Source organism: Pipra filicauda, unplaced genomic scaffold (assembly GCF_003945595.2).
Source record: "Pipra filicauda isolate LSUMZ 115617 unplaced genomic scaffold, ASM394559v2 scaffold542_size332237_pilon, whole genome shotgun sequence".
Lineage (NCBI taxonomy): Eukaryota > Metazoa > Chordata > Aves > Passeriformes > Pipridae > Pipra > Pipra filicauda.
Window position 1 is genome coordinate 43,990 of NW_024104690.1, and position 27,769 is coordinate 71,758.

The following is a 27,769-nucleotide window of genomic DNA, read 5'->3' on the forward strand; positions in this document are numbered from 1 at the left end:
ATCAAGACATGTAAATATTTCATTGCTTTTACAACAGTATCATAACTGTTATGTAGCTCAACTGGCTTGTGCTTATCTTAATCTCTCTTTTCAGAGAGTGGAAGGGAAAGGATATAAAATTTTCACCTCCCTTCTTAATGTGTTAAAAATTTCAAAGAAATCTGAAAAAAGCCCATTGCCAACTCAGATAAGTCTGTGCAAAACCAGACTTGTTCTTGATGATAATGTGGAGATTCAGTTATCTTTTGAGAATGGAAAGAATTTTTTGTTCTACCGTCCTGACACAATTTAGGATGAAATGTGAACAAGCCTGCAAAATATAGTGTTCTTTGGTACGGTGCTGTGCAAATTCAAAGCTTTTGATCATTTTCTCATCAATCACTGATTGATTAATCTTGTTCCCGGGAATATTTCTATATTTAATACCTATTCAGCTGATGCAACACATTATAATATTTTGTCATATTGCTTGACTGAAACTAGTACTGTTTTAGCAGTCTAAATACTGTGATGTTAAAAACTGTGTTGTCCTCCACTGATGGAGGACTGGAAGAAGACATTAGGTAATCAATATTTCCATCTAGAGATAATCAAATTGAAGAACTTGTTTCAGTTTTTTTCCCTTAGATTTTGCTCCAATAACTGGTTTTTCTCAGGTTCTGAAGAAGAATAAAGCAATCTTGTCAGTTTTTTTCCTTTATTTCCTGTTTTAGATTAAGTATTCTGGCTAGCTGATTCTAAAACTTGACTAAATGAATGTGTGAAGTTACATTTTAGCAGTGCTGAAGCTTGGAATAGTGGTGGATTATACCTAACTAGATTAGGAGAACTGGAAGATCAGGGACATGTTTAAAGTTCGCTAAGATAAATAAAAGCAGAATATTTATTTATAGAAGTAATGTGATCTTTAACATTATTTTAAAAGAAGCATGGAGAGAAAATACTTTATTGTTTTTGCAGCCCTGGCAGTATGATCTGCAGCTGATATGCAGCAGAGAAACTGGAGAGAAGGGGCAAAGTGGCTTCCTGTTTCCTTTTATACAGGTGTTCATTCGAGTATCTTAAGCCACCTGGCTGAAACAGTAGCCACAACTGGTTGCTGTTGGCCAGGAGACAATGGCAGTTGTCACTGTCAGTACCAGTATTCCAGAACTTATAAAAGCAGTTTTCAGCTGCTTAAACAGTAAAGGAGTTGTAAAGTCTGTCCTGCTGAAATGGGAAATCAAGATGGTTATTTAAGAGTGAAGTTGCAGCTTTGGTAGATTTTTCAAAGGTAAGGGTAGGGAGAAAAGGATACACTGCATAAAGTGACTTTTTCTTGTTTTGAGAGTGCAGCAACCACAGTGTGTCACACTTGTGGTGATCCGAGACATCTGACAGGCAAGCCCTGCATGCCACAGATGTGCACAGTTCTCTGATCCTGTAATGGAAGACTAACGCTCCAAGAGCAAAGTGCAAGGAGAACAGTTTTATGTCACCTCTCCTCTTCCACGTTCAATAATAATGTCAAAATAGGGGTGGACTCTAAAGCACCACGACTTGCTAGAAAATTTGTTTCTATGTATTAGAATTTTTTTGTTGTAAACTAAAGCGGATTGGTTTTCCAGTAGATTAGAACTAAGCAAGGTACTGCTTGGTGAGGCATTTCTAAAATATTTTTGAAAGCTGTATAAATACATTTTTATCATGTATTTTTAACATGAAAAACTCAGCTTCTATACTCTTCCCATAAAACCATCTTTGACAGAAATGTGTGCCTATGTATTGAATAAAAATGGAGGGGTTCTTGTAAGATTTATGACTAGTTTAAGACATCATGATGTCATTTTTCCTCTGGGCTTCAGTAACATGCAGCATTTGCATTTACAAAGCTGAACAACTGGGAAATATAATGATACCTTTCTGTGGGGAAAAATAAAAAAATGGTGTGGCTTTTTGGTGTCTTGTTTTTTTTCCCTGTTCTCTTTTTTATTATACTTCTCCCCCTCTCTCTTTCTGCACAGGGTGGGTATTCTGCTCCCTCCTTCTCTCCCTGGCAGGGCTCATTCCAGGGCATCCCTCGGACTGTTCCACCGCACCGCAGACAGAGTGAGTCTGTACCTCTCACTCATCTCCCTCACCGTGTTCCAGTAGAAGCTTCCCCTTTGCACGCACTGTTCATCTCGTAGTATCCTCCTCTCTCAGGCAGATTTCCAGGCACACACGATAGTCTGTGGCTAACCAACATGCTTCAATCCTTCAGCCAGCGTAAAGCAGCTCCAACTTATAGCTTTATAACAGTTATTAAATGCTGATAGACCTCAGCAGTTTTTCAGGCAAACCCGAGTAGGCCCTTGTTTCCGGTCTTGTCTTAACATAAAAATCTTGCTTGCTGCATTTTCCCTGTTTTCCATGGCTGTAATACACTCTCCTGTTTGTGTGTGTTCTGTTTGCTCATCCGTCTGCACGCCTGCATTTGTGGATGTATTTACGTAAATACCTTGTGGCTGTATGTAAAAATATCGGTGAGAAAGTGTCATTGTCTCTCACAAGAAGTTTTCTTAACTTTTCAGAATGGCTTCACTCAAACTAATTTTTTTTTTTTATTCCTCTCTTGGTATTTGTTGTAAAAAGGCTTTTAATACATTGAAGTGGCTGTTGCACAACTTGCATGATTTATTAACATTCCTTATGTGCTAGCTACAATGTGGGCTGATGTAAAGATGCATTTGTTCTCTTGGCTTGGATCTGCAAAACAAAAGACAATTGCTGATTTTAAAACTATATGCTTACGTAGACATAGAGAAATGGTAAGTCTTATTTTGTGCTTTGGTATTGCATTATAAACAGATAAGTGTCTGAAGAAATATAACTACTTCATAATGCTAAAGTTATATTTTTTGAATGTACTGTAATTTGAGAATTACAGTGTTTGCCTAGCAAAGCCCAAGAGTGTATTTGGACAAGAAATAAAGGAAAAAGTAAAATTATGAAAACAAGGTAAGATTTCCAGGGCCAGTGGAGATCTGAAGAGTAAACTGCACCTTGGAAAACAAAGCTTACACGTATTTCAGATTGCAATAATCCTTAGTTAATTCGATTACAAGAAAAAAAAATCTTACGTTTTGTAAATCGTGTTTCAAATACTCTCTTGGCATTTCTGTGACAATGTCATTTAAACAACTCATCAGGAATGCACAGTCTATTTCATGGGCTTTTCTCTGTGCAATAAGGGGTGTGCTTCATTTTCCTGTGGTGTCTGATGTGAGACTCTGTGTGTGTAAAGAATGTAAAACCCCTAAAACTGATGATCCTCTCACCTGTTGCTGAGTGGAGGGCCAGCAGTAGCACAGCCTGGCTGATTTGCTGTCCTATCAGCAGAGACTGAGTTTAAAGAGGTAGTTTTAGACCTGAAGAGCATATACATGTTATGGTTTTGGGGCTTAGTGGTTGGAGAGTCAGACCAGAGGATGGTGTCTGAGCTGCCCGGTGGGAGCCTCTGGTGTCACATCGTTCACAGGGGCTTCACTGAAGGAGAAAACTTTTTGCTGATCTCTTACCCTGAGCCCCAGCCTCATTCCTCAACCAACGACAGTGGCTTCTTATTCAGTATTCCACAGCAAATTTTTATTACTAAAGCAGGTTGGATTTTTTTTAGTATACATCTTATATATTCAATTCTATGAATTACTAGTAAAGAAAATAAAGTAGGTGAAAGTGAGCCCTTGATTAATTAATCCAAACTGTAATTAACATATTGTTTAGGAAAATAAGTTTCCTTTAGTAGAATGTTCATAGCTTTTTTTTCATTAAGTCTTAGGTTTAATCAAAAGATAAGTACTGGGAATAAAAATACAGTGTAAATTATGAGGTTTCTTGGACATTTTTAACAACATTCTTGTGAAATCAATGATTTATCACTGTGTGAAGAGTTCTATATAGTAGAACATTACTGGGATTCTCACTAGTATCCTTCTTTCCCACTTGTTTCAGTGGTTTTAGGTGGCAGGTTTTCGAGCTGGTAAGAAATGCCAACTGTGGGGTTTCGAGGCGAGTGGTGAGCTGGGTATCACAGCCTTAAACACTGACACTGTCAGTGTTCTTTTGCAGTAATATAGAGAAGGCGAGGGGAACGTGAAGTAGTCTCAGCTTATGTCCAGTTGTGTTTTCTGTCTGGAGAACTTGGAATTCAAGCACTTCCTTTATAATTTCTGGATCCCGAACATAAATATCATCTGTGTCTGTGAATACTGCAGGTTTCTGATAGCTGATGAACACATAGATCACTTACAAGCACTGTAGATTATAGGGGTATAAATGGGTAAACTGTTCATATTACAGTACATAACTAAATATAATTTCACTCCTGCCGTACAGGACAGGTCATATATCCCTGCTAGGTAATATTATAATAATACTGTAGGCTTATGGTTCTTGTCTATTAGCACCATTTACAATGTCAGCATATACCTGCTGCTGAACTGCCCTAGGGACTTACCATGTCACTGCATTTCAACACACTTCAGAATTGGATGTATTTTTTTCAATTTTAGTGACAATTAATTTTTAATACTTTCACATTTATTAACTTCATGTTGTTTCACTAGCCTTGGAAGCAATTCAGCACTTTTCATTTCATAACACTTTGATAATAGTACATGATTTTTGTCATTTCAGGAATAAAAACCATATAATTTTGGTCCTGTAATTCCCATGTGTCTTGAACTAAACTCCTGGGTAATGGTCCTTTATTTGTCTCTTGGTTATAGGATATATCAAACTTTGTTCAATATAATTAAAAACTTTTCCATTTGTATTCTGGAGCTTTAATGATGCAGCTCTAGAAACACAACACTTAGAGTACACATTGGTAAGGAACCAGTCATGAGCTCATGTTGTAATGCAAGAATATTGTACCAATTTCTCCAGGCCCCTTGTCCCAAGTGCTTCTCCACACAGAAACGCTGATGAAAACGGTTCTGTTACTCAAGCACTGCAGTTGTTCACATCTCTGCTTACTGTGCACTTCATGAAAAAAGCATTTAGACTTTTTGTGTGTAAGCATTACAAATAAAGGTAATCTAAGCAATTCTAGCAGGTGACACATAGCTTGTTGTCACCAGAAAGAAAGCTACTGTATGCATGGTGACTAGAAATCAGGTCCAGGCTGTGCTTTTTCATGCATTTTCTTTTAAAAAAGGTTTCCCAACACTGAAATGTTTCCAAACCTTTATTAACCAATTCAGGTTCTTTGTAGGGTGTACGAAGTGTTTGTGTTAGCAGAACAAAGCTGCTTCAGAGCATTAGCAAGGAAGTTACATGACTCATGTTAAGAAAGTGACATATTATTAAAATGTCCTGAAATCATTACATTACTGTCTTTTGTATGTAATTACTTTTGCTCCAAGAGTTAAGTGTTCACCTTTATGAAGAAATGTCTTTTAGGTAAAACTCCCTTCTACCAAATTAGGTATTTGTAGATTCAACTGCAAGAGAAATGTCTCTTGTACCTAATGAAGTATGTTTGCAAACAAAACTTAATTTTGCATATGGTCGTATTTGTCTGCCTGTTGCAAATGTGTCTGTAATTATGGATGAAATACTTGCCTTGATGGAGTTATATATTACTTGGAGTAATTTTTCTTTGTGAAAGTCTTTCTAAGTTGGGATTTCTATACAGACTACGCAGAAAAAAAATATGCTTTGACATAATACTGATTATTTTACTAATCTCATGCTGTGATGAGTGGTGATTTAAAAAAAAAATTAGGGTTGTTTTGTATCATTCTTTGAAGCTGTACTCCTTACTGCAGAATCCTATTTTACAGTGTTGAACTACACATATAATGTAGCTACATAAAAGAGAGAGGAAAAACAAAATTGAAAATTAAGGTATTGGCAAATGCTACAGATTTAAGGTGTGAAATCTTGACGTTTTCCAAAGGTAGAAAATGAGAGCTTTCCAATGCAGCCCTACAGTAGGGCTGTGTCTGCACAGGCCTTTGAAATGACAGCTTATCCTGTGCCAAAACAGTGAGATGAGGGATGTCAGAACTGATGAGGAAATGAAAAAATTATGTAGCTCTGTTTGTGTCCCTTTTGCCCTGCCCCTCTCCAAAAAGAAACCATGGGAACTGGGAGTCTCTTCCAACTTGTGAGTTGGTAGAAAGAGGAGTTATTGACAGTATGGGCAACATGATCCAAGGATGTAATGCAGTGTTTTTATGACATTGTTGTTCATTGTTAGGTATCTAACATGTATGTGCATGGATGCAAATATTTCTGATGTGTACAGTTGTAAGGATACACACAAGTTCTAGTTACAGTATTTGGAGTGTAAGAGATTAACTGTGTTAAAGAACTTGAAGTTATAAGAGCAAAGATATTCCATGCAGGTCTTGCTATAAGTATTATTTGTACTGCATTACTTAAACACTATTGCTACCTTTGTTTCTTGAAGGAGGATTAAAAACCGAGGGGGGACCTGGTAATTGCAATTGAAATGGTGAAAAGTTGCAGTTCTGTCATGGCAATTGCTCATTGTTTTGTCTTGGTCCTCTGACATCATTGTCCTTGTCTTTTTCTTGTCTCTGCTTTCCCATTATGCCATTGGCAAGGAGTTGAGAAGTTAGTCCATTACTTCTGTGATAAAGCGTGGTACAGTACAACTTTAGATTTATTCCCATCTCCTCCCCATGCGTTTTCACTGTTGGGTTTTTCCTTTGCCCTGTGCATGATGCATGTCTGTGAGAGATGTGCATGCAGTTCTCAGATTTTTCATTGCATCACTTCCCTTGTTCCTCATGATACTGCAAGGAGAAAATGCCTTTATTTCATTCTACAGAGGTATTGCACAGGGAACTGAGTTGCAGATCGAGAGAAGCAAAGCAAAACTGAAGGGAATTTTCAAGTATTGATATTAAATGAATACCACTGTCATGACCACGTTGATTTAACTTCTTTATCAGTACAATACCTGTTTCAGTTTTCCAACACAAAGCTAATACAGTCTCAGTAGTTTGATAACTGAGCAGTAATGGTAATCTTCATCATGGATGTCATTGTTCTCTGGATGGTGTAACAGCCAGTTTTACTTGATAGAAATAATAGAAAAATCTCTTAAGCTACTGAGGTAGGGACTGTAATTGAGTAATTTTGATTAGTGTGTCAATATTTGCAAGGCTTTGAAGCTCTTGCCAGTACAGAAAAATCTGTTTCTTTGTGCAGAAAGGAGTATGTGCAAAAAGCATTTTGTCTAATCCTAGAATATGCTGACTTGGAAAGGACCCACGAGGATCAACCCTTAGCCCTGCACAGGACCATCCTCAAGAGTCACACCCTGTGCCTGAGAGTGCCATCCAAATGCTTCTTGAACTCTGTCAGCCTTGGGGCTGTGACCACTGCCCTGGGGAGCCTGTTCCAGTAATGTTCTTTCAGGCTGGGGAAAACTCCTTTTCTTCAGTTCAATTGTACTTGAAATGTTTAAGTCCAAATTTGCATAGTAGGAGCATCCCAGAGGAATGCAGGTGTTTGTCCACCTGCACGTTTTCTTTGTGGGACACAAAAAGAAGTCAGGTTAGCACGGCAGTTGTGGGGTCTGTCCCAACCCAAAAATATTGCCAGAAGTGCACTCAAAGCAATGCAGATGGCAACCTTTTTTTAAGACTTCCATGAAATAAAATACGATACCTGGAAGGTAGAATGCTTCTTTATCTTTTCTCCTCCTTCTTGTGATGGAATTCATCAAGTACTAATCCTTCAACTGACTTGGTTTGTTTGTTGTTTTTGGTTTTTTTACTAGAAACATAATTTCTAAGACTTCCTTAATAAAAGGAAAACTTGTGTATAAGACAAAGCTGTGAGCTGTGGGTGACAGTAGTGCAGTTGTCAGTGTGAGATACCTCATGAACTGTTACTTGCATATTGTGCAAGTGGCATGTTGCTGCTTTCAGTGTCATCTTGAATGTTAATGTATGTAGCAATTTGAAAAGATTAAAATCTCTAATGATAATTGGACAGAGCTAGAGTAGAAATACAAAATTAAAAAACAGTGTTTCTAAAACAACTTCACAAAGGTGATAGCAGAGCTTTAGTGTCATAATTCAGAGCATGTAGCTGTTTTCTACCTTTGGATTGCTAACTTTCTGCATATTAAGCTGCTTAGACTTTTTTAGGTTATGAAGGATAACGAGTAAAACATGTATTTGGCTGTTTTTATATGTAAAATGCAAAGTTACCCAGAGGGAAAAGCTCAAATACTACTTAGTCTTGTCAAAAGAACTCGAAATAGCATTACTGAAAGCTTGCTGCTTTGTTCTATTTCAGATGTGTTTGTGTTTAACTCAACTTTCCATACAAGTTTAGTTTCTTCTGTAACTTACACATTCTTTCATTTTGTTGATCAGTATAACTAGGATTATTTGATATAAAATTAGGATTCGTAATGCTCAGATTAGATATTTGTCTGTGTTTTTGAAGACTGGCATTTAGAAACCCTTTCTAGGTGAGGGGAAAAGGGTTTCTGACAATTATATTTCCATATTTGGCACTTATGTGTTTGTTATAAGTATCTTAATTTTTTACTTCAAGTAGGATTAGAAAATTTGATTTATTTGTTGAAGTATTTGTATGGGAATCAGGTATATATTCCTTTGGTTTCTGCGCTCATTATTAGCAGTTTGGTTTTTACAGATGAGATCTCAAATCAGTAAATAATTTTGGCTAACATCTGCCTGTTAGCTCCTAGGCTGGAAGCATAATAACTCCTGTAACCCATTACATAAACACTGGAAAATGACAAAAATATCTGGAGGATTAATTTTATTTAAGCTGTAACTCAATATATTGAATATTCCTTGTGCTTAGTACTTCCTTCATTTAGGATCACGTATGGTTAAGAAGGATTCATAAAGCTAAGCTAGTTTTGGGTCATGTAAGGAATGATGTTTTGATACTCATCTGGCACCATTTTGGAGGCTGCTTTGCTTTATTTTTTTTTTTAAATCTTCTTCATGTTTCCAAAACAATTGTGTTCAGACAGTCCAGGATGTTTGCACTTATGTGCCTGTCACTGGTTCAGCTTAGATTTTGCCTTTGCTTACAGGTAGAACCAGTATATTCTAAAGGGAAAAACTTTGACTAAATAAAAAGTAGATTGAGAAACCTTGATTTTTCTCACATTACTGTTAAACTTTTTGATGAGGAATTTTGAGGATTCAGTTGTCAGTAATCCTACCACGGAAAAGATGAAAAGTTTAAAGAACCCTGAGACATATTATGACCCTAGAAATGTAACAGGAGTCTGGCATGCACAGCTATCTTTGCATTCCTCCTGCTGATTCTAAGAAGAGCTGAAAGGACCAGACAAATAATTGGTTTTCTCATTTGGAAATTGTGAACAATTCAGGAAAGTGACTGAAGTGACGCTGTTAGTCAAATCTCTCAGACGCAAACATTGCTTCTTTTTTGTTGGCTGTATTTCTCTAGTAAACAATCAGAATAAGCCTGTTTGCTGTGTACATGCAATCTGTCAATTGCTAAGAATTCAAGTAGTTGAGTGATAACAATTTGTAGTAATTCTGTTCCTCTCCTTTTAAAGAAAATGAGAAAATCATCCAAATCTGCTTAAACTGTAGTTTAAGTTTTAATAGGTGTTGGGTTTTGCCATGAATTGCAGAAGTTTTAATAATGCTTCCAAGATCTGTATCCAAGTTTGAGGTCTAGGATGTGGCTGTGAAGTTAGTGCACACATTAATCTTTTAAGTCTTTTTACAGGGAAGAGCAAAGAGAATAGAAATGACCCAGAAGAGGTACCGGCAGTTCTCTTGTCTGATGCGTGTCTGATCAGATTGTATCTTCTGATCAAATGTAAAAACTTTTCATTCAGTTATCTTTATCCCTTGGTTATCAGTGTAGTAGTATGTGATCTCTAGTTTCACATGTACTCTGTTCCTTTATCAGCCCATTTTAAATCAATTCAAGATAAAACAGTTCCCTAAGCCTAGTCAGTAGCCTGATTACCACACAGTTGCATCAAATTTTCTGGCCTCACTAAGGCAAGAAAAGTGCCCTATAAATTCATGTGGTCCATTAAACACCTTTCCTGCCTGTGCAGTAAAAGGGTTGGGATAGTTAACTTCAGTGTGCCCCGAATAAAAATTAAAAGATGGATACAGCCTGATAGCTGTAGTGTTGGTTTGAGCACTCCAGTGAGAATTGATCTGCACCAGCGGTCTGTCCTGCAGACTTAGGTGAAACCATCAACCATGCCTTTTCATGTTTCCTTTTTAAGGTTATTGGTTTCTTTTTTGTCTTTTATGTTGTTGTTTATTTCAGTGCTGATATATTTTTTTTCCCCTTAAGTTACAAGTCCCATTTGTATGCGTCCCATGAACCATCCTGTTTTGCCGAAGTCAAAGTTTTGATTTAAAAAGACCAGATGTACAGCCCTTATCAAACATCCAGCCAGCACACGTTGGATTCAGAATGTTATCTGGTGTCTTCTTGGTCTAATATATTCTTGTATTATTTTCTCTTTAACAGCCTCAAGTACTACAGCCTTCCAGCAGCCTTCCCAGTTCCACAGACCTCGCCCAGGGAAAACTAGTAAAAATGCCACATATCGAGGCCCACAGTGAATATCCTACACATGATCTGCATGAAAGTAGCAATCATCCGAATCCAAATGCTGCAAATGTCTCTCTCCCAGATAGCCTGAATGATGTAAACTCTTTAACAAGCCTACAGTTAAACATAAAAGATGAAAATGCATCATATTTGGACAATTTGAAAAACAAAAACACTGAAAACCCTGGAGAGGTGATGAGTAATAAAGAAGGTACATTGCCATCTCGTTCCCGTTTTCAGACCTCTACACGAGCTGATGCCAGAGAGGTGCAGACTGAACTACCTGTGAAAGGTCAGCCCTCGTTCACAAACCAGGCTTCTCGGCCAAAGACTTTAAGAATCGCAAAGCCCCCAAATGCTTTAGTGCCTCCTACAATGGCCGTTCTCATACGATCTGCAAATCATTCCGCTGCTTCCAAGGAACGTGAGCTTCTACCACTAAGTAGTTCAACTCAGCTACAGCCAACATCTGGTCAGGATAACCTAAAGGGTAAACAGAGTCAGAAAGTGTCTAAACTTCGCCCACCAACTATGTCCTTTGTTAGAGCTAAGCAAGTGAGCGGTCAGAAATCCACACCACTATCTCCAGAGCCTCAGAACACCTCTTTGAAGTCTAACATCCCAAAGCCACTGGTACAGAGAAAGGAAAATGTGCAAACGCACCCCACCAGTTTGCATTCTGGGGACAGTGTGCCCTCCAGCCGGCATTCCCGCCTCCCTAAACCAAAGACACACTGAGGACGTACCTACATCTCACCCAACGATGCCACACAACAAACCACTTCCTGTGTCGCGACTGCCTTCGAGCCTGCCAGACCCACAGCCTGCAAATCCCGAGTCCACATTCAAAACAGCAACTTCTTTTGAGGATTTGCACACTCCACCCTGCGACGTTCTGAGGCTGATGTTGTGAGCTGTGCAGTTTCTCTTGAGAGTGTTCTATCTTCTCGTAAGTCTGTAATAAAGATTGTACTGCGGTCTTAGTAATTAAGCAAATGCTGAAGTCTGTGGTGACCACAAATGCCAGAATGCTGCACTACCTATTTCAGGATGGCAGAAGTTATTTCTTACCTCTGTTTCTTTGAGTTATTAGACAATGAAATTGCTGTTCTGTTTAACTTCTTGGTTCTGAGTACTCGTTAGGTCAGAGTGGTGGAAAGTTAGACTTACTAGCAGATGTTTTATTGGCCATAATTCTGACTCTGTATTCCAGAGGCCTATGCAAAAATCCTTGTATTTATCATTATCTCAAGACTGACATATTTAATGTTATTTAATCTGATGGGTTGGGTGGGTTGTGTTGTTTTCGTTTTGCTGTAATCTGAAGTTGCTCTGTTCTTTATTTATCCCATTTTCACTGTTCACTGACATTAAGCAGATTTCACAGGGTGAAACAAGTCTTCTCGCTTAAACATCATCATTTGTTAAAAGATTGTGGTATGTTTTTATTGTGTTGAATGGACACATTACCGGGTAGATTCTTAAAACGCAGTGCAAAGGATACTTGTGCAAAACCTTCCAATGCAGGCTCTTATGAATTGATAAGTAGGGAGCCTCTGGGAATATGGGGTCCATAACACCTATGTTGAGGTTGCACAACATGCATTTTAATTAATATTTTAAACTTTTATTGTATTACTTGTATTTATTGAGTTCTGTTTAATATCGAAAGGCTCTGAAGTACCTGACTTGAAATTTTGCACAAACTTTGCCATATGTGTAAGAATTTGAAACTATTTTACAGAATAAAACTTGTATTAAAAATGCAACTATTTTTAAGAAAGGAAAAAAAAAATTAATTAACCCCACTTATTTGCTTTGAGCAATCCTATTATGTCCTAATCCAGAGCTGGTACTCTTAAGAGTTTTTCAGAGATGTGTATTTTGGTTTTGGGTTTTTGTAATTTTTTTTTTTTTTTTTTTTGTAATTTCTGAAGAAGTGCATGATAACTGGGAAGGAGCTTTTTGGGGAAATAAAGCAAAAAAAAAAAAAATAATTTTGTGCTCTTTAGGAGAAGTATTTTTTCTGAAAGTAGTGTGGAAGTATATGCCCATCATGGTGCACTATGGGACCATGACATGTCATGGGAGTTAAACATATACATATCCAGTGAAGCTTTCCAGAAATTTGATGTTATGTCCCATCTACAATTCTTCCCTTCTTTCCTATGACTCTCTTTGATGTTACTGGTTGGGTGGGGGGGTTTTTTTCCTGTCCTTTAACCAGGGGTATCCTGATGGAAACCTCAGTTTGGTGAAGGAAAAAAAACACTCATCTGAGCTTTCAATGCATAGCTAATATTCAAGAAAGTTTTTGAATTTGTCACACTAATTTTTTTTTTAACTGACAATGAAGTGGAAAAATTAAAAGGCTGGGGGGAAAATGGGGTAGGGGGGAAGTTCCATTTCAGAACTACTTATATCAATCTGAAATAAGGGACCTGCAGGACCTTCTGGGAACTGTGACGAAGACAATGTAATCAAGACGTAAGGAGCGTAATGTTAATTGTTACGGTTGGTATAGGATCAAAATAACTACAGTTTGAGATTGCAGTAACAATTATTCTCCTGGAATAATTTATTTCCTTGAAAAGCATTGAACTGGATGTCCTTTAGTGTAAGTATTTGCTTCCAATAAGAAAATAAAACTGACTTATATTCCCCAAAACTAGCTCCTGGCAGCTAACTGTGTTTCTCAGGAGTTTAAAGACTGCTGAGGGAATGATCAGATTCCTGGTTTGTTTTCTGGTCCATGTAGATTTCTATGGATGGAAGGTGTTTTTTTTAAGTTTACTTTTCTTGAAGACAACCCGATTTTACTGTTACATGTATATGATTTTGTGTAAAAATATGATTTTCATTTAATGGTATTGACAGAGATATTTCATCCTGAATTCTTTTGCATCTTATTCTGGAGGTATCGCCAGCTTGATCTAGTGATGTTAAAATTTTTATGTTTACATTAAAAGTATAGATATCTTATCTATCTGCACCTTTACTGAAAATTAAGGAGAGTGTGATCAAAGCAAATTAAGCAAAGAAAATTGAGATGATCAAGGTTTTCATAAAAAAGGTAGTTCTTAATTTTTCTTTCCAGAAGAAAAAGGTTATATTTATACAAGGGTGGGGGTGTCTATGTTAAAGGAACATAAGTAGATTATAGTGGGTTTTTTATAGCATTTCCCCATTTTGTTCTGACAGATTAGTGAGATGATGAGCTGGAGACAGCAGGATTTGCTCATGGATGAGACAGATGCTAGCCTGACTTGTATTTGTGTTCAGCTGCTAACCTCGCATCCCTCTAAAGACAACTCCATGTTTTGGCTCTTCAGACTTTCCCAGGGAAGGCTCTGTTGCATGTATAGTAAGTCCAGAGTATGAGCAAAGCCTGTCAGGAGATGGGCAGCTGGAAGAGTAGTGGTGAAGTGAAGTTTGGAGCTTCACTTGGGTTTGGGGGGTGATGGGTGAGAGGGTGCTGAGTAGAGCTTCTCAGACGGGATTAAGTGTTTTCAGGTAACGTATCTACCTTATGGAAGGTGCAGATATATCATCAGTACTGGTGCAGTTATCCAAAAGGCATAAATTTAAGTGTTTGATATCTTCAGGGTTTTTTTTTTTTTTAGGTTTGTGAAACTGATGTATTGCCATTTTTCTTTGTTTTTGATTTCTCATTCTTTTGTGCAATATTCACAAAAGTATTAAACTACTGTTCAGTATGTGTGTACAGAGGCAATTACGCGTTTTAACAAGTGAATAAACACAAAAGAAAAGAACAGAATTGCACTTTAAATGAGCTTTATTGCTTGGAGTTGTGCCTAAAATAATCTAGATGCCTCCTGCTGTGTGTGGCTTTTGTTTGAAACCAATTTCCCCGGTAGTGTTGCTGTTTCCAAGGTATTTTCACATCACTTTCACAGAATCGATACGCACTCTAGCATGTTAAAAAATATTCATATAGTGTACTGAGTTTTTGTTGTGCAATGACTTTAATTTAACCGTGGAATTTTAACACTGAAGATGCAGCCAGATTATTATTACCTTCCCCTTCCTTGAAGCCAGCACTTCCTACTGCCAATCAAAGGCCATGGCTAAAATTCCCCAGGACTAGCATAGCTCTGAAAGAATAACGGCCCCAGCCCATGTTTTTGTTTGAGAAAAGAAGTGCAATATTATCTCAGACTTTCTCTAAATAATCACAAAGGCCCTGAAAATCCAAAACAACGCTGAATTTCGATACAGTTCCAAAAAAAGTGTATTCCTCAACTTTACATCTTGTAACAGTGAGACTGCACATAGCAAGTAGACTGCATCATTGCTCAGTAAACTTCATTTCATCCTTGATCTAAATGCCAATTTGTTGTAATGATGCTGGAAAGCTGAGTACCATTTGCGTGATTTCCTTTGTCTGCATGTCACAACCATATGCACATTCTAAAGTGTCATACTTGGGTAGGTTGCATGTTGGGGGGGAAGTGTTTCTGGTTTTGCACAGCACATAATCCTCTTAATATGGACGTTTTCTTGCTGTACAAATGGAAATCAGTTCTTGAATTGGGCTTCCGTAGCTATTCCTTATCTCGTTACAGAGGCTTTTTCTGAGCAGAGTGGATTTAATACATGATCCTGGTGGTAGGTCTCAGTATAGTCATCTTACAATGATGCTATCAAGGAAAATCAGTCACTGTTGTGGTAAAGCTGCTCACTGCCTACTTAATTGTAAAAGCACCACCGTAAAACAAATATAATTCCAGTGTAACCAAATCTTAAATTCAATAATAGCTAAAACAAGAGGTACTCTTCCTATCTGCTTTGTTTTTGGTTTTTTAACCCAGGCCAGAGTAAATACTGTATATTGGAATTTGCTTGTAAAGTTGATTCGAAAACCTGTATGTAAAAATTCTTTCCTCAATGTTGCTCTAGTGAATAAAAATAAAAGTCATAATTCTAATAAGTATCTCTTTCTCCTGACTCTTCACTTGTGTGTTATTTTAAGTCATTGCTCAGAATGTAGACAGAAAATTTGGGGAGAGAAGGAGATTATGCTTATGCTTACAATGTTTTCATGGAATTGTCTTTCTCCCACAGACTTTGTGGGTTTTAGCATGAGACTTTATTTATTAAAGACAAAAGAAAAGGAGAAAAAAAAAGACTAAACATTTTTAATATGTTGATTCCAGACAAGCATGGACTGATGTGGCTAGTTCTTAAAGTATGTCATGTCACCTGTAGTGCACAGTTGAGAAGAGTATTTAATAGTTCTTTTATGTAATTAACTAGTTAAAGTCATTATTATAAGAGGTTACTTTGAGAATGTTATTTCCCCGCACAAGTCCAAATCAGTACAATTTATGCATACATGTAAGCTCCTAATTGTCTGTCAGTATTCTGTCCATGGTTTGAATGGTTTACTCTTCTTGAGATGAAAGGAAATCTGCTCTGTTAATTAATCAGGCAAGTTTCAGTGGATGGAAGCTCAAGTTTTGAAATTACAATCAAAATTTGGGAGTTTGTAAAGGGAGGATAATCCTGTAGTTTGAAGTAAGAATATTTTAAATATGATGCAGGCAGACACTTGTAATCCTTAACCTGAGATTTTATTTTGAGCTTCAAGATGACTTTTGAAAATTTTCATGGGTTTTGGGAGTGGGGAGATCTCCTGCATAGAGTTTCCAAGCCCAAACACATTTTAGGTGCCTTCCTCAAGGCCCCGAAAGGTAGGTAGATACTTTAGATCCTCCTGCCTTGTTCTGCTGGGTTAGTGTGCTCTTTGTTACTTGGTGGACAAGACTGTGTTACAGTGATGTCTAATCCTGTCAGTGTGATCATCAGCTCTTAAACAGCTGGTGCAATGACTATGTAAGTAATGTCCCTAAAAGCTGTGATTGACAGCTTCCCTGTCTTCCCTGCACACTCTCATCCAGGGAAAGGCTTCCTGGCAGCAGTGAACAATCTTCTGCTGACGGGACTGAGAGGAGTGGTCTCCTGACCCTGGAGCAGACCTGCATTATTGCCACTGGGCAGACTGTTAGATGTGAGGAGAAAGTGATAGAGGGTGAGAAATTTCAGACGTTTCCCTTCTTTTGCAAGTCAGAATCCACACCCTCGGCACCTTTCCTTCTATAGAAGTGTTTTGGGGTTTTACGAGCACAATTGAAGGCAGCTGAACCACAAGACAAGTTAATATTGAAGCACAGGTAGCATCAACCAGATTTCTGCAGTTCTGCTTTCGCTGGGTTATGGATATTAGCTGCTGTTTCAAGCAAGAATTGGCTTTTAGCAGAGGGCACTAAACATAAATGCTACATCTCTAAAAATGAGTTACTCAAGTATTTAGTGCTGATCACTCAATCTGAAAGCTCAAAGGGTGAGTTTTTGTTAGGATTTCTAGTTGTTTTCTCTGAAACCACAGGCAGTAAGAGCCCTCTGGTCTAGTACAATACATGCTTACTCCAAATCCTCACTGAATACAGTGGGAGTTCTTAGTAAGATGCTGAAGGCAGAAGTAATTGACCAGAAACTCTGTTTTAAGAATGATTTTGAATTTGGTTATGCCAAAGCAGAGCACAGTCTGAAAACTTCTAAGCTGTTTAAAATACTTCACCATCACAGCCTCTGAGAATCCCTTCATTTACTGAGAGCATTTAATGACAGAGGTAGGCTTTTAAAGCCCATTACAGTGCAAAGCCCCTGAAATAGCTCAAGATGGCAGGCATTCAAAAACAGTTGTAGACGTGGGACACTCCAACAGTTACTTTAGGTGTTCTTATAATTTTTTTTCCAGAAAATTCCATAGAAATGTGGCAATTTGCGAGAAACATTTAGATTTCAGTGGAGCTTCACATTCTGACGGAATGTGGTTCTCAACACCTCTCCAGTCAAAACAATTACTTATATTTTATTCTGAAGAGACCTGATAACGTTGTTGTCTTGGGTGCTAAGTTAGAGAGAGGCATCCTTCAAAATAAGCCTGTCCAAATTTCTCTCATCTCCCTGTATTCATCAGTGTAGAACACCTTTTGTGTATACAGTGATCAGCCTAGGAATGGTAAATACCACTAATTCAGCTATGTCACAAATGTATGTATATAAAATCTATGAGCCTTTAAAGGCTTGGACCATCTGGTTTGATAGATTTCAATGCTCAATAATATAAAAGTCCAACTCTTATTCCCACAATTCTTTACTCCATTTTAATTGCTACTCAGTATGACAAACTGCAATAATTATCCCATGCTACCTTTAATCTCTCTGCCTTAGTTTCCTCTTGTATAAAATGAGTATAATACCAGTGTTAGCAAAGTCAAGACTTGCAAGATTCTATGCTGACAGCATGAAAACAATTCCCTGGGGAAATGAATCCTCCCTTATTTTCTTGAACATTATATTAATCTTCCTGCATTTGCCTGTTCAGTCTTTAAATAAAATGTTGTAAGTAATCCCTTGCATGCAACTTTTGTGGACCTCGCTGAGGCTATTTTATTACTACAAGATCCAGTGAATTTCCACCTTAAAAGGGTTCCACAGCAGTTATTTGCAGGAATCCATTAAGTGTAAATGAGAGGGAATGGTTTCTTTATGTGAGTTACGTGCAGCACAGCGGACAAGTTCTCTGAAGCCCTGTAAAGAATTTCTCATGGAAATCCGTATCCCAAACAGTACACTGGCAGTCTTGTGGGGTGATGGGAACCTGTGTCCCCATCTTCTGGGAGAATCCTTAAGATCTACTTCACATTTATGCAGAGGTGTACATTACTTTATACAAACAAATTGGATTTGTGGGATACTTTTTTTAATTCCCCTCACCTTTGACCAAGTGATTCCATGTCACTCAGACTGCTCAGGCAACTCTGAGCTCGGTCCTGGTTTATAATTCTCTCAAGTTCTGCTCTGCAATTTCTGTGGGCTGTTGCTGTGTTGTTTTCCTGTACCAGAGTGGAGAGTGAGATGGTTTATATCATACAGGGGTAGGGAAGAAGTTATTGCTTCAAGACACACAGCAGAAGGTTGTCAGGCTGAGCTGATCTGCCAGGATCTGAACTTCTGTTTCTAGAAAGTCTGATGTTCAAACCATATGCTTATAATCTGTTGCAGGTTTGGCATTACCATGCAGGGAAGCCTAATGATACACAAGCTCTCTGCTAATAATTCTCCTGTGCTTTTTATGCTGGCATTCAATTTCTGACTTCAAAAGAATTAGTTAAGGTCTCTGTGTGTGCATTATATTAACAGCTGTTGAAAGCTCTGTGTGTGGCATTTCTGGGATATTCAGGGCACTGAAAAAATACTGTGTATTTGTAGTTTGTATTTATGCATGAAAAATATGTACTTCCTTTAAAATGTGTTTCTAATAACACTTTTTTTGAGCTGCTTTGAGGGTTTTAATTTTCTCAAGGTATTATCTTTGAAAGTAATATTGTTTGATTTCATACAAATTTATTTCTTTTAAAGGAGAAAAAGGGTGATGGAAGTAATTTTCAGTGCTGTATTACGTTTCTTAACGTTGCTGACACAGAACACTACATCACCTGTGTTTTGTGTGTTTTCTTCAGTCATATCCTGGAATGTGCTAGAGTAGGAACTAAGAAATTTGAGGAGGGGTGTTAGAAATACACTAATGGCCGCAGGATAAATGTTACAGAGGGGCTTTTCAGCTGTTACTGTAAGTTGGAGCATTGTGCTAAGTGCTCTAAGCTGAGTAGCACTTGCTTAGGCCTCAGCAAACATGTTTTAGTCACTGTCTGTAGGGTAAATAACGAAGTCTAATAGTGTGCAATTTCCCGGTAAAGCACCTGGAGCTCTACTGACAGAAAAAGACAGGAATGAAGTTTATTAATGTTAAGTGCATTTAATTGTAAGTGCATAGCAGGCGGGTGGATAAGAACGAGCCAGATGACATGCTTTGTCTGGGAAAAATCCCATGGAGAAACACTTCGATCTACTCCCTTTCGCTCTTCAGGTCAGATTAAAAGCGCGGTCGTGTTTCCATCGGTTTGGATGGCGAAAACTTGCGCTCTCGCCCTTCCTCGCCCGGTTTCGGTGCAGGCGGAGCGGCTGCTGTGACAGCAGAGGGCAGTGCAAGACAAGCAGCCGGACACGGCGCTCCCAGCCAGCCCCGTTCCCTGCCTGCCGAACACCTTCCCATAGCCATAGGTGGGGCTGTGACTTTTTGCCTGGCACAGACCATCCATCTCCTCGCTCCCTGCTCCGGTGGGCCAGCCCCAAATTAAACAGCACTGATTTATTTTCGGTGGGCAGGAGCAACGTTTCAGTGGAAAGAAGCAGTGATCTGTTAGGAGGTGGAGGAGGTAAAACACACATTGATAACCTCAGCTGAAGAATCTGTGTAATTTGAACTGGAATAAATTAGTTGTTTTCCCTGCTCGGTCTTTGTGACAGGCTTGTCTTGTTCCAGCCAACTCTATTTATTATTCAAGCTCACTGATTGCTCAGGTTGGAAATCCACAAGGGATGTGGGAGATAAAGACTAAATGTGCAAATATGTTGGCAACTCCAAGCCCTTGCAGAAATCTTTGAACCACTCTTTCAGTGCACATACCCTGCAGAGAAAATCCTTCCTGCCTGGGAAGAGGTGGTCTTTTCACTATCTTGACACAATTTGTTTTCCTAGTGGTCACTTTCAGAAAATAACTCAGGGAGAACCTGTGTGTATTTACTTTCCCTTTTAATTGTAAGTAAACTTCACTATACATGACATAGATGAAATAATCACAAATCAGTATCGCTAATGGGTCCTGTTTTCGGTGTGCTTTAAATGAGCCTGATTTCTTGAGCATATTTCTGTTACATCTTTAAACGGAAGCCATCACTTGTGTTGCCTGCCTATACTGCTGCATTTCATTTCCCAGTTGTGTTGGGTGCCTGTTGATCTGTTAGGATTTGTTAGGATTTGCAGTTTGGTGTGCAGGGGTCACAACAGTGAGTTGCACTGAGCCTTCTGTTCTGCAGAGGAGGAGGTTTCTACATACGAGCACGTTTGAGAACTTGGTTTAAGTTGCTTACCACTGAGGATGCACTGAAATCTGGTAAGGATATTTAACATGGAACAAACTCGGGATCAAAACTTAATTATTTGGATTTTATTCATATTAAGCCTGAGTCCTGTTGTGATCATATTAATTTAAAGATAACATTTCTGTCAGTAGAGTGAGTATGAACTAAGGTTAGAAGAACATATGAATTACACGTTGCTGCCCTGAATTAGGATAGATATAAGCAAGCAATTTTTCAGGGAATTAAATTAGTGTTGTATTAGACCTGGGGCTTTACACTGGGACTTGCTTGTTAGTTTGACTTGGAGCTCTGGGAAACCCTGGACTCAACCATTTTTTTTTTTGTAGCAGTTCTATTCCAATACACAACAAAAAGACTCTTAATAACTCCTAAAATGCAACTGTGAAAATATCCCTTTAAAGTAAATGAAATCCATGTTAGCCTGTCCCCACATTCTCATACAACTTTACCCATATAGTGCTTATTTAGAAAATTTTTCCTGGCTTCTGTTCTCTGATGGTGTTCTTATTTGAACCGATAGCAAACAAATCACTCATCATAAATGACAATTTATGTGAATTTTAACAGTGAGCAACCAGGGCTTTATACCTTGACTGTTAACTCTGTAGAAATACAACATAGTACTCAGCAAACATGTTCTTGCTCGATCTGTGTGATCTCTCAGGACAGTGGTGCTTTGTACTATTCTGTAGAAAAATTCATTTTTTTTTCAGACTGAATCCAGCAAAGGGAGTTTTTCGATCTTTTTTTTTTTAATAATGATGGCTTTTTCTCCTGTGTCCCACAGATGCTTCAGTGAGAGTTATTGTTGGAACCCAACACTTAAGCCTAAAGGACAGGAAGGTGCTGCTGACTCATGTCATTATAAAAGGTTTGCCAGGAGCTGTTGTGGGCAGGAAGGGTGCTGGGTTACTGAAACTGTATGAGAAAGCTGTAACACCAAATCTTGTAAAATCTCTTGGATGAAGGAATGAGCATAAAATCAGCAGGTTTGCTGTGTAGCAGAATACTGAGCAGACTTACCTGAGACTGCAGTAACTTCAAGACAAGTAGCAGAACAACAATGTTAATAACTCTGCCTGTCCCAACTAAATGAAAATGCTCAGTAGCTGAAAAAATAAATCAGCTCAGGTAGGCACCAGTTAACTCCATCATGTTTGGGCATACACGTGCCTCTTGTTTCTCTCTGTTTCCCTTTTCCAACCTTACAAAATGAATCACAGCCAACAGGGCTCACAAAGCTCCTTTTTGAACTTCCAAAGGAAGCATAAGGATGCAGGAGGTACCTCACCAAGCTGGAACAGCACTGTATCTGTGGAGGTATTTTTTAACAAAAAAGGAGTAATCAAAGGTTAATTTTGATGTCTTCTGTCTTGCCAGCTGTATCACACTCAAACTGATACCTGTGGCGGGTGTGGGATATTTTCATACATCTACTCACTCCCACCTGCCATGCATCAACAGTACTCTTAGTCATTTAAATACATGGATTCCTTTTATTTGTAGTTATAAATAAATGTATCGGCCCGTAACTTAAAGAATTCTAAATCTTTTGTCTTCCTCTCTTTTTTTAAGGCCATCTGCAGATTGTTTACTCAGCCCAACTTTCGATCACTTTGCCTGCTTTTCCTGTCAGAGGTTACATTTGGTCTTGGCAATTAGTTATTTGGTTATTGGTAACTACTTCCTTGTTGCTCTCTTCCACAGTGAGCCATGGGCATTACTGAGTTTGTCTTTTCATTGCCTAACTACAAAGGACACGAGCCTTTCAACAGCAGAGTGCAAACTGACAGTGAATTAACCTCTGAGTAGTGGAACCAAGGAAATGGCCTTTCAGTCCCAAGTCTGCTCCTCAGGGATGTCTCCTTGATGTCTAAAGCTCCACTGTCACCCTCTGTGCTATCAAAGGTATAAGAATAATTAATTTTCCTCAGCTCGGGGGTTTGGGTTGTTTTGTGGAGAAACAAAGAACACACTGTCTGAATTCATTTCAAGTCAGCTATTTGCAAGTCTCTTGAAAGCTGCAGCTTCGATAAGGGTTCCACCTCTGTTTTCTCCCTTTAATTTACTCCATTAAAACATGTATGACCTCTCAGCACACCTTTGGCACTTGCCTGTGTTATGACTCCCTACAGCTGAGCCTGCTGCCACGGCAGGAGACCTGGTGAGATCTGATGGAAAGGCACAGCCCTGACCCCAAAAGCAGCTGGCCCAGCTGCTGACAGGTCTATGCAGAGCTGTGCCTTGCTTTGTTCTTGTGTTTTGGAAGCTAATGGCCAAGGGTCAAACAGATCATTTCCCAGAGTGGCCTGTTTATTCAGACATGGTCTTTTTGGTTGATTTTTTTTTTTTTTTTTTTGGTTCCTTGAGTTCTTTTGTTTTGTTTGGGTTTTTACCTGCACAATGCTAAGGTGCCTTGCTGCCATGATGGGAGGTACGTGGAAATCTCTGGCCGTTTGCCCAAGTGTTGGATGTCCTGCAGATTTTATTTGCCTGTTCGGCAGTTGTTAGGTTCAGGTTGGATGCACTCTAGTGCTTTGGCTCTGTGTTGGTCACAGTGACCACCTGTCCTGACTGACCTGACAGATCTCGTGATGCTCAATGTGACCTGCAGTGCCAGTGCCAGTGCCAGGCATTAAGGAAACTCACTCCCTCAACCCAGAGTCCCTCTTGATTTTTATGCTTCTCTGACACTTTTTGTGCTGATGTTGTGCAGAGGCTGTGGTTTTGCTGAAGGCAACCATGAGACTTCTGTGATCCTCAGGAGCATGTCAGAGCAGTAGGGAACTTCACATTGGAGTGAGATCAAGGCTGGTGCAAATATCCACATCTCTGGAGATTTCGGAAGGGGAATTGCCATTGGTAGGCATTATGTTGGTAGGTGAGAGGCCCCAACTACTCCCCTTTGGCCATTTTGTGTGTGCACCATTGGCCACTGGTGACAATGGCTGCAGGACAGTGGGATGGCACAGAGGGCACTCCTGGGGGCAGGAGCCAGGAGACTTGGGATGCTTGGGAGAGCAGGGGGAACCCCCTGCTCTGCAGAAAGGGCTGTGAATAACCAGCTGCTGGTGGACCTGGGAGTTCCTGGGGGAGCTGCCTGTGGTCTCAAGGTACACAGTGCTCTGTGCAGAGGTTTTTATCTAAAAGGTGCAGCTGCAGCACCTGACCAGGCTGGGCCATCCAGGTTCTTGGAAAGGATTAGTGATGTTTGTTGCTATATGTGGGTGTGATTCATGCAGGGTCTGAAAGGTACAGAAGGTTTCTTGGCACCTGTAAATGCCTGTTACTTTTCCCCTGCAAATGAAGGAAATAGGAAAAAAAAAAGGTGTCTCAGTTTTGAAAAACAAAATGGTTCTGATTTTCTTGTCCTAGTGCCTCAGATGCTTCATGGAAGCCAGTTCAGCTTCCGTTTACTTTTAATGGCATTGGTAATTCAGGTGACCTTTTATTTCTTTCACAAACAGCTAAACAGCACCTTATGTACTTTTGAAGAGCTTACCAACATAAGTGTCCTGACCAAAAGATGCTGCTTTTCCCCATTTGGGTGCCAGCACTTTGCTTGAGCCAAGCAGACTACTGAATGTCAGATTCAGTGACAGACTTCAGAGTTTTTGGTGGTGTATCCCTGCGGATGAAGCTGGAGACAAAATTCTGACCTGCCATCAGCCACTTCTGCTTTAGTGGATTTAATTCTGCAAACAAGTGACCTGCTCTATGCAATATAGATGATGGTGGGTGTCCTAAGTTAGAAGGCAGAATGATTCCTGCCTAATGTGGGCATTTAGTGGACTTTCATTCTGTATTTGTGTGTAAATGCTTTTACATCCTGTTATTTGGTCATTCAAAGGCCTCATTTTTTCCTCCTTTCCAGAAGAATCTGCTACAGAAAAACCAGTGTGTTTTATTTCTCAGGAACGGTGAGCTTGCTCGCTACTCTCTGATAGCTTATTAACAATTTGGCTGTTAAACTTATGGATGCAGCCCCTTCTAGGTAGGTTCATCAGCTGTGGTGCTTTGCTAAAAACTAAAAAGAGGTTATTCTTGGCAGTGGTAGAGACACTATGAAAAAACATCAAAGATCACTAATGCATCTTTTGTAAACACTGTCTCTTACTAATATCTTTGTGCCTCTGCTTCTGACTGACTAGAAGTTGCCTGCTGAGATTCCTGCTTCAGCCGGTGCCCCTTTGGGGTCCCATAAGTGTGAGGCTCCTGAGCTTGTGCTCATTATTATTAATTAAGGAGCAGCTCTGTTCTTGGCAACCTCAGGCACAGTTTCAGGAATCAAATGCAAGCTGTGCTGAGCTGATCAATGAGGGTCTGTTGCTTTCTAAAACCGGAACCACTGCTTTATAATACAGTGACTTTTGATTTATTTTATGTGTAAGTTAATTGCTATTTGATCAGCCATAAAAGGTGGTCCAGAAAGATCCACTTTCTCTTGACAATCTTTGCCCTATGATTGTCCTTCACTTTCCATTTGACTTATTTGGAGGCAGGTGTGCAGTTTTTAATTGGCTTTTAATTCTCCTCTGTGAGGCAGTGACTGAACAGATCTGCAATTTATTTATTGATCCATGTTCACAGCTCTGAATTATTCTTTTATCAGCTTTTACTGCTGGTTCTTTTCCTCTCTTATGCAGGAGGCTAACACTTTTTTTTTTTAATGGAAGAATTACTAGAAAACAGTAAGTAAAACAGCAACCAAGTGTTTTGAGCTGGTGCTCAGCTGAGTTCCCATCTGTCTTTTCTAAAAGCCACACTCAGGAATGAGCACAGCTTGTATAAAGAAGCCAAGGGCGAGTCACTTATGGAGCCAAGAACTGAAGGATCAGATCATAAATTCAGGCTGACTAAGCTTTTGCTGAAGTTCCTTTACCAGAAGGTCTTAATATCCTTCCTGATAGACTGTGGTGGCTTCTGTACATGCTGTTTATCATGCTGCAATTTGAAACCCATAAAGCTGCTACCTGAAGTTCTTTTTGAGAAGGATTTTCTCAACAGAACTGCAGTTGGACTGGATGCACTGTTCAGAGGGGCTGAGCAGTGTTGACTTGTTTCAATCCATACTATTCCCTGCCTTTTTTTGGGGGGGAAGCGGGCGGGGGGGGGTGTGGTATTGCTGACAGGTCTTGCAGAGTGCAGGGTGTGCATGTGCATGCTGTAAAGAGGAAAATGAAATTATTTGCATTGTTTCTGTTTTCTGGATACCTTGATATGTTTGACGTGGACTGAGCTGGTCTCCCTGTTCCACTATTTTAAAGTTATAGGCTGTGTTGAGTCAGAGCAGCTGGACCCACCAGGGCTACTTATTCCTCTCCAGGGCTCTGGACCTGATGACCTTTAGGGAAATGGCTGGCCTGGAGATGGTGTGGGTTCCATCTGTCCCCCTCTCAAGTACAGCTGCCTCCAGTGTGCTGAGCTGCCATCAGTGCCTCTCTTCTTGCCCAGGTCTGCTTTAGACACCAGCCATGGTGCATGTCAGGAGGGGAAAAGCATGCTGATGGAAGTCAGGGTCATACAGGAGCCACCTGAATGTTGTACCCTGCCTTCTGGGGATTTAGAAGAAGAGAATCTGAGAAGTTGTGGGGAGAGAATCAGCATGGATATTGCCCATCCAGAAAGTTGCAAAGTTTTTCCTTGCCATCAGCTGTGCTCTAGCTTTGTGGGTGACCAGCTGTGCCAACCTCCTGCTTCAATGGGAAGAGGAACAGCCATGGAGGAGATCTCCCCACTTACACCAGTGACTGCTTGCCTGGGTTGAGTGCCACAGGATGCTGCTGCTGTGCTGGACAGCAGCTGTGTTAGTGAACAGCATTTGTGAGAGTGAACAGCTCCTGCTGCACGGGGCCAAGCTGGGTCACTGTTGGTGTGAGCTTGGTAATTAAATCTCAAAGGAGCAGCAGAGTTGTTTCCAACCCTAGCACGCATGTAGCAATTAAAAGAGCTTGTAATTAATGGAGACTGGGGAGGGAAATCAACTGGAACCTGTCAGTTTGAGCTCTGTTTTGGTGATGAAGATTTACTCAGCAAAGTAGCCAGTTTTCTTTTACAGCTTCCATAGGTCAGAGCTGTACATGACCCTGTGAACAGCCAGTGAAGCTTTGCAGCTGCATTAGACACACTCTCCCTGCCTAACCAGGGGAAAAAACCTGAACTCATTAAGTATTTTAACTATCTCAGATATTTCATTTTACCTGTAGGCATCTGAGACTGCCACTCTAGTGATACAAGAACATGTGTGTTTATGGAGGGAATCCTTGATTTAAATACATGGATATTTCCTTGGCCATGAGAGAAGCCCACTAAAAGAATAATTAAAATAAACTCGTGAAGACTGCAATGCAGAGCACTCAGAATCAGGAAGGTGCCACAGTTGGTTACCTCTTTAGTCTGTTATTTGATCTCAGGCATTTTTTTCTCTGCTGCAAGGCCTGTCTCACTGCTTTAATATGGAGAGTTCAGGTGTTGCCTGACTCATGGTTTTCAACCCCTGTGCAGAATGTGAAAGTATGGCTGCCTCCTGGGCTTTATATGGGTCTCGTCTTGGAACATATTTGGGGAGCTTCAGTATCAAGTGTAAGGACTGTTGCAGAGCCATTGCTACTGTCATTTTTCTGTACAGTCTGGCAAATGCCAGTGGTAATATTATGTTATCCTTTCTCTCCTGTAGATTGTCTTAAGTGTACCTGCCCTGAGAGAACTACACCTGGAGCTGAACCCAAGTCCCCTTTTTTCACTGCTAGATTGCAGTGAGTGAGTAAATTGAGAGAAGTCAGGGAAAGTGAAGCAAGTTGAACCTTGAAAGACAAAACCAGATCCTGCAAGCATTTCTAGGAAGTGACTTTATATCTGCATGAGAACGGATTAAATGGATTTAAGGGGACAGAAGTGAAGTGTGTGCAAGTGTGCATGTGTGTTCTCAGAGAGGTGTACAGATGTGACACTGAATGGAGCCAAGAGTAAACTCATACAGATATGTCACTTTTCTGAAGTGACATAAGGATGCTGAAATGAAGAAAACTAGCAGGAACATAAAGCAAGATATTGATTTGACTGTGAATTGGAATAATATGCAAAGTGAAATTCCCTTAGGAACACCCGTTTCTACCTGTATCTTTAGCAAAAG

At 39.5% G+C, this 27,769-nt stretch overlaps 1 protein-coding gene and 1 long non-coding RNA gene across 8 annotated transcripts in view; both read left to right on the forward strand.

Annotated features, from left to right (window-relative positions):
- Nucleotides 1-15,559, forward strand: part of CCSER2 (coiled-coil serine rich protein 2) — a 53,310-nt gene extending 37,751 nt beyond the window's left edge. For 2 of the 7 annotated variants that reach the window (XM_027740106.2, XM_027740110.2), the window contains exons 9-11: nucleotides 2,004-2,088; nucleotides 6,597-6,636; nucleotides 10,522-10,682. In XM_027740106.2, the coding sequence (XP_027595907.2) occupies nucleotides 2,004-2,088; nucleotides 6,597-6,636; nucleotides 10,522-10,585 (189 nt within the window). In that variant the 3' untranslated portion in view covers nucleotides 10,586-10,682. Of the gene's footprint in view, nucleotides 1-2,003; nucleotides 2,089-6,596; nucleotides 6,637-10,521 lie in introns of all 7 variants that reach the window. The other 5 variants (XM_027740104.2, XM_027740105.2, XR_003544273.2 and 2 more) reach the window with 4 other exon arrangements.
- A 5,882-nt stretch (nucleotides 15,560-21,441) lies between these two features.
- LOC120324460 lies at nucleotides 21,442-24,157 on the forward strand. Its single transcript, XR_005565798.1, has 3 exons — nucleotides 21,442-21,508; nucleotides 22,345-22,545; nucleotides 24,105-24,157. It is a non-coding gene; the product is annotated as an uncharacterized LOC120324460 (long non-coding RNA).
- The last annotated feature ends 3,612 nt before the right edge of the window (nucleotides 24,158-27,769 follow it).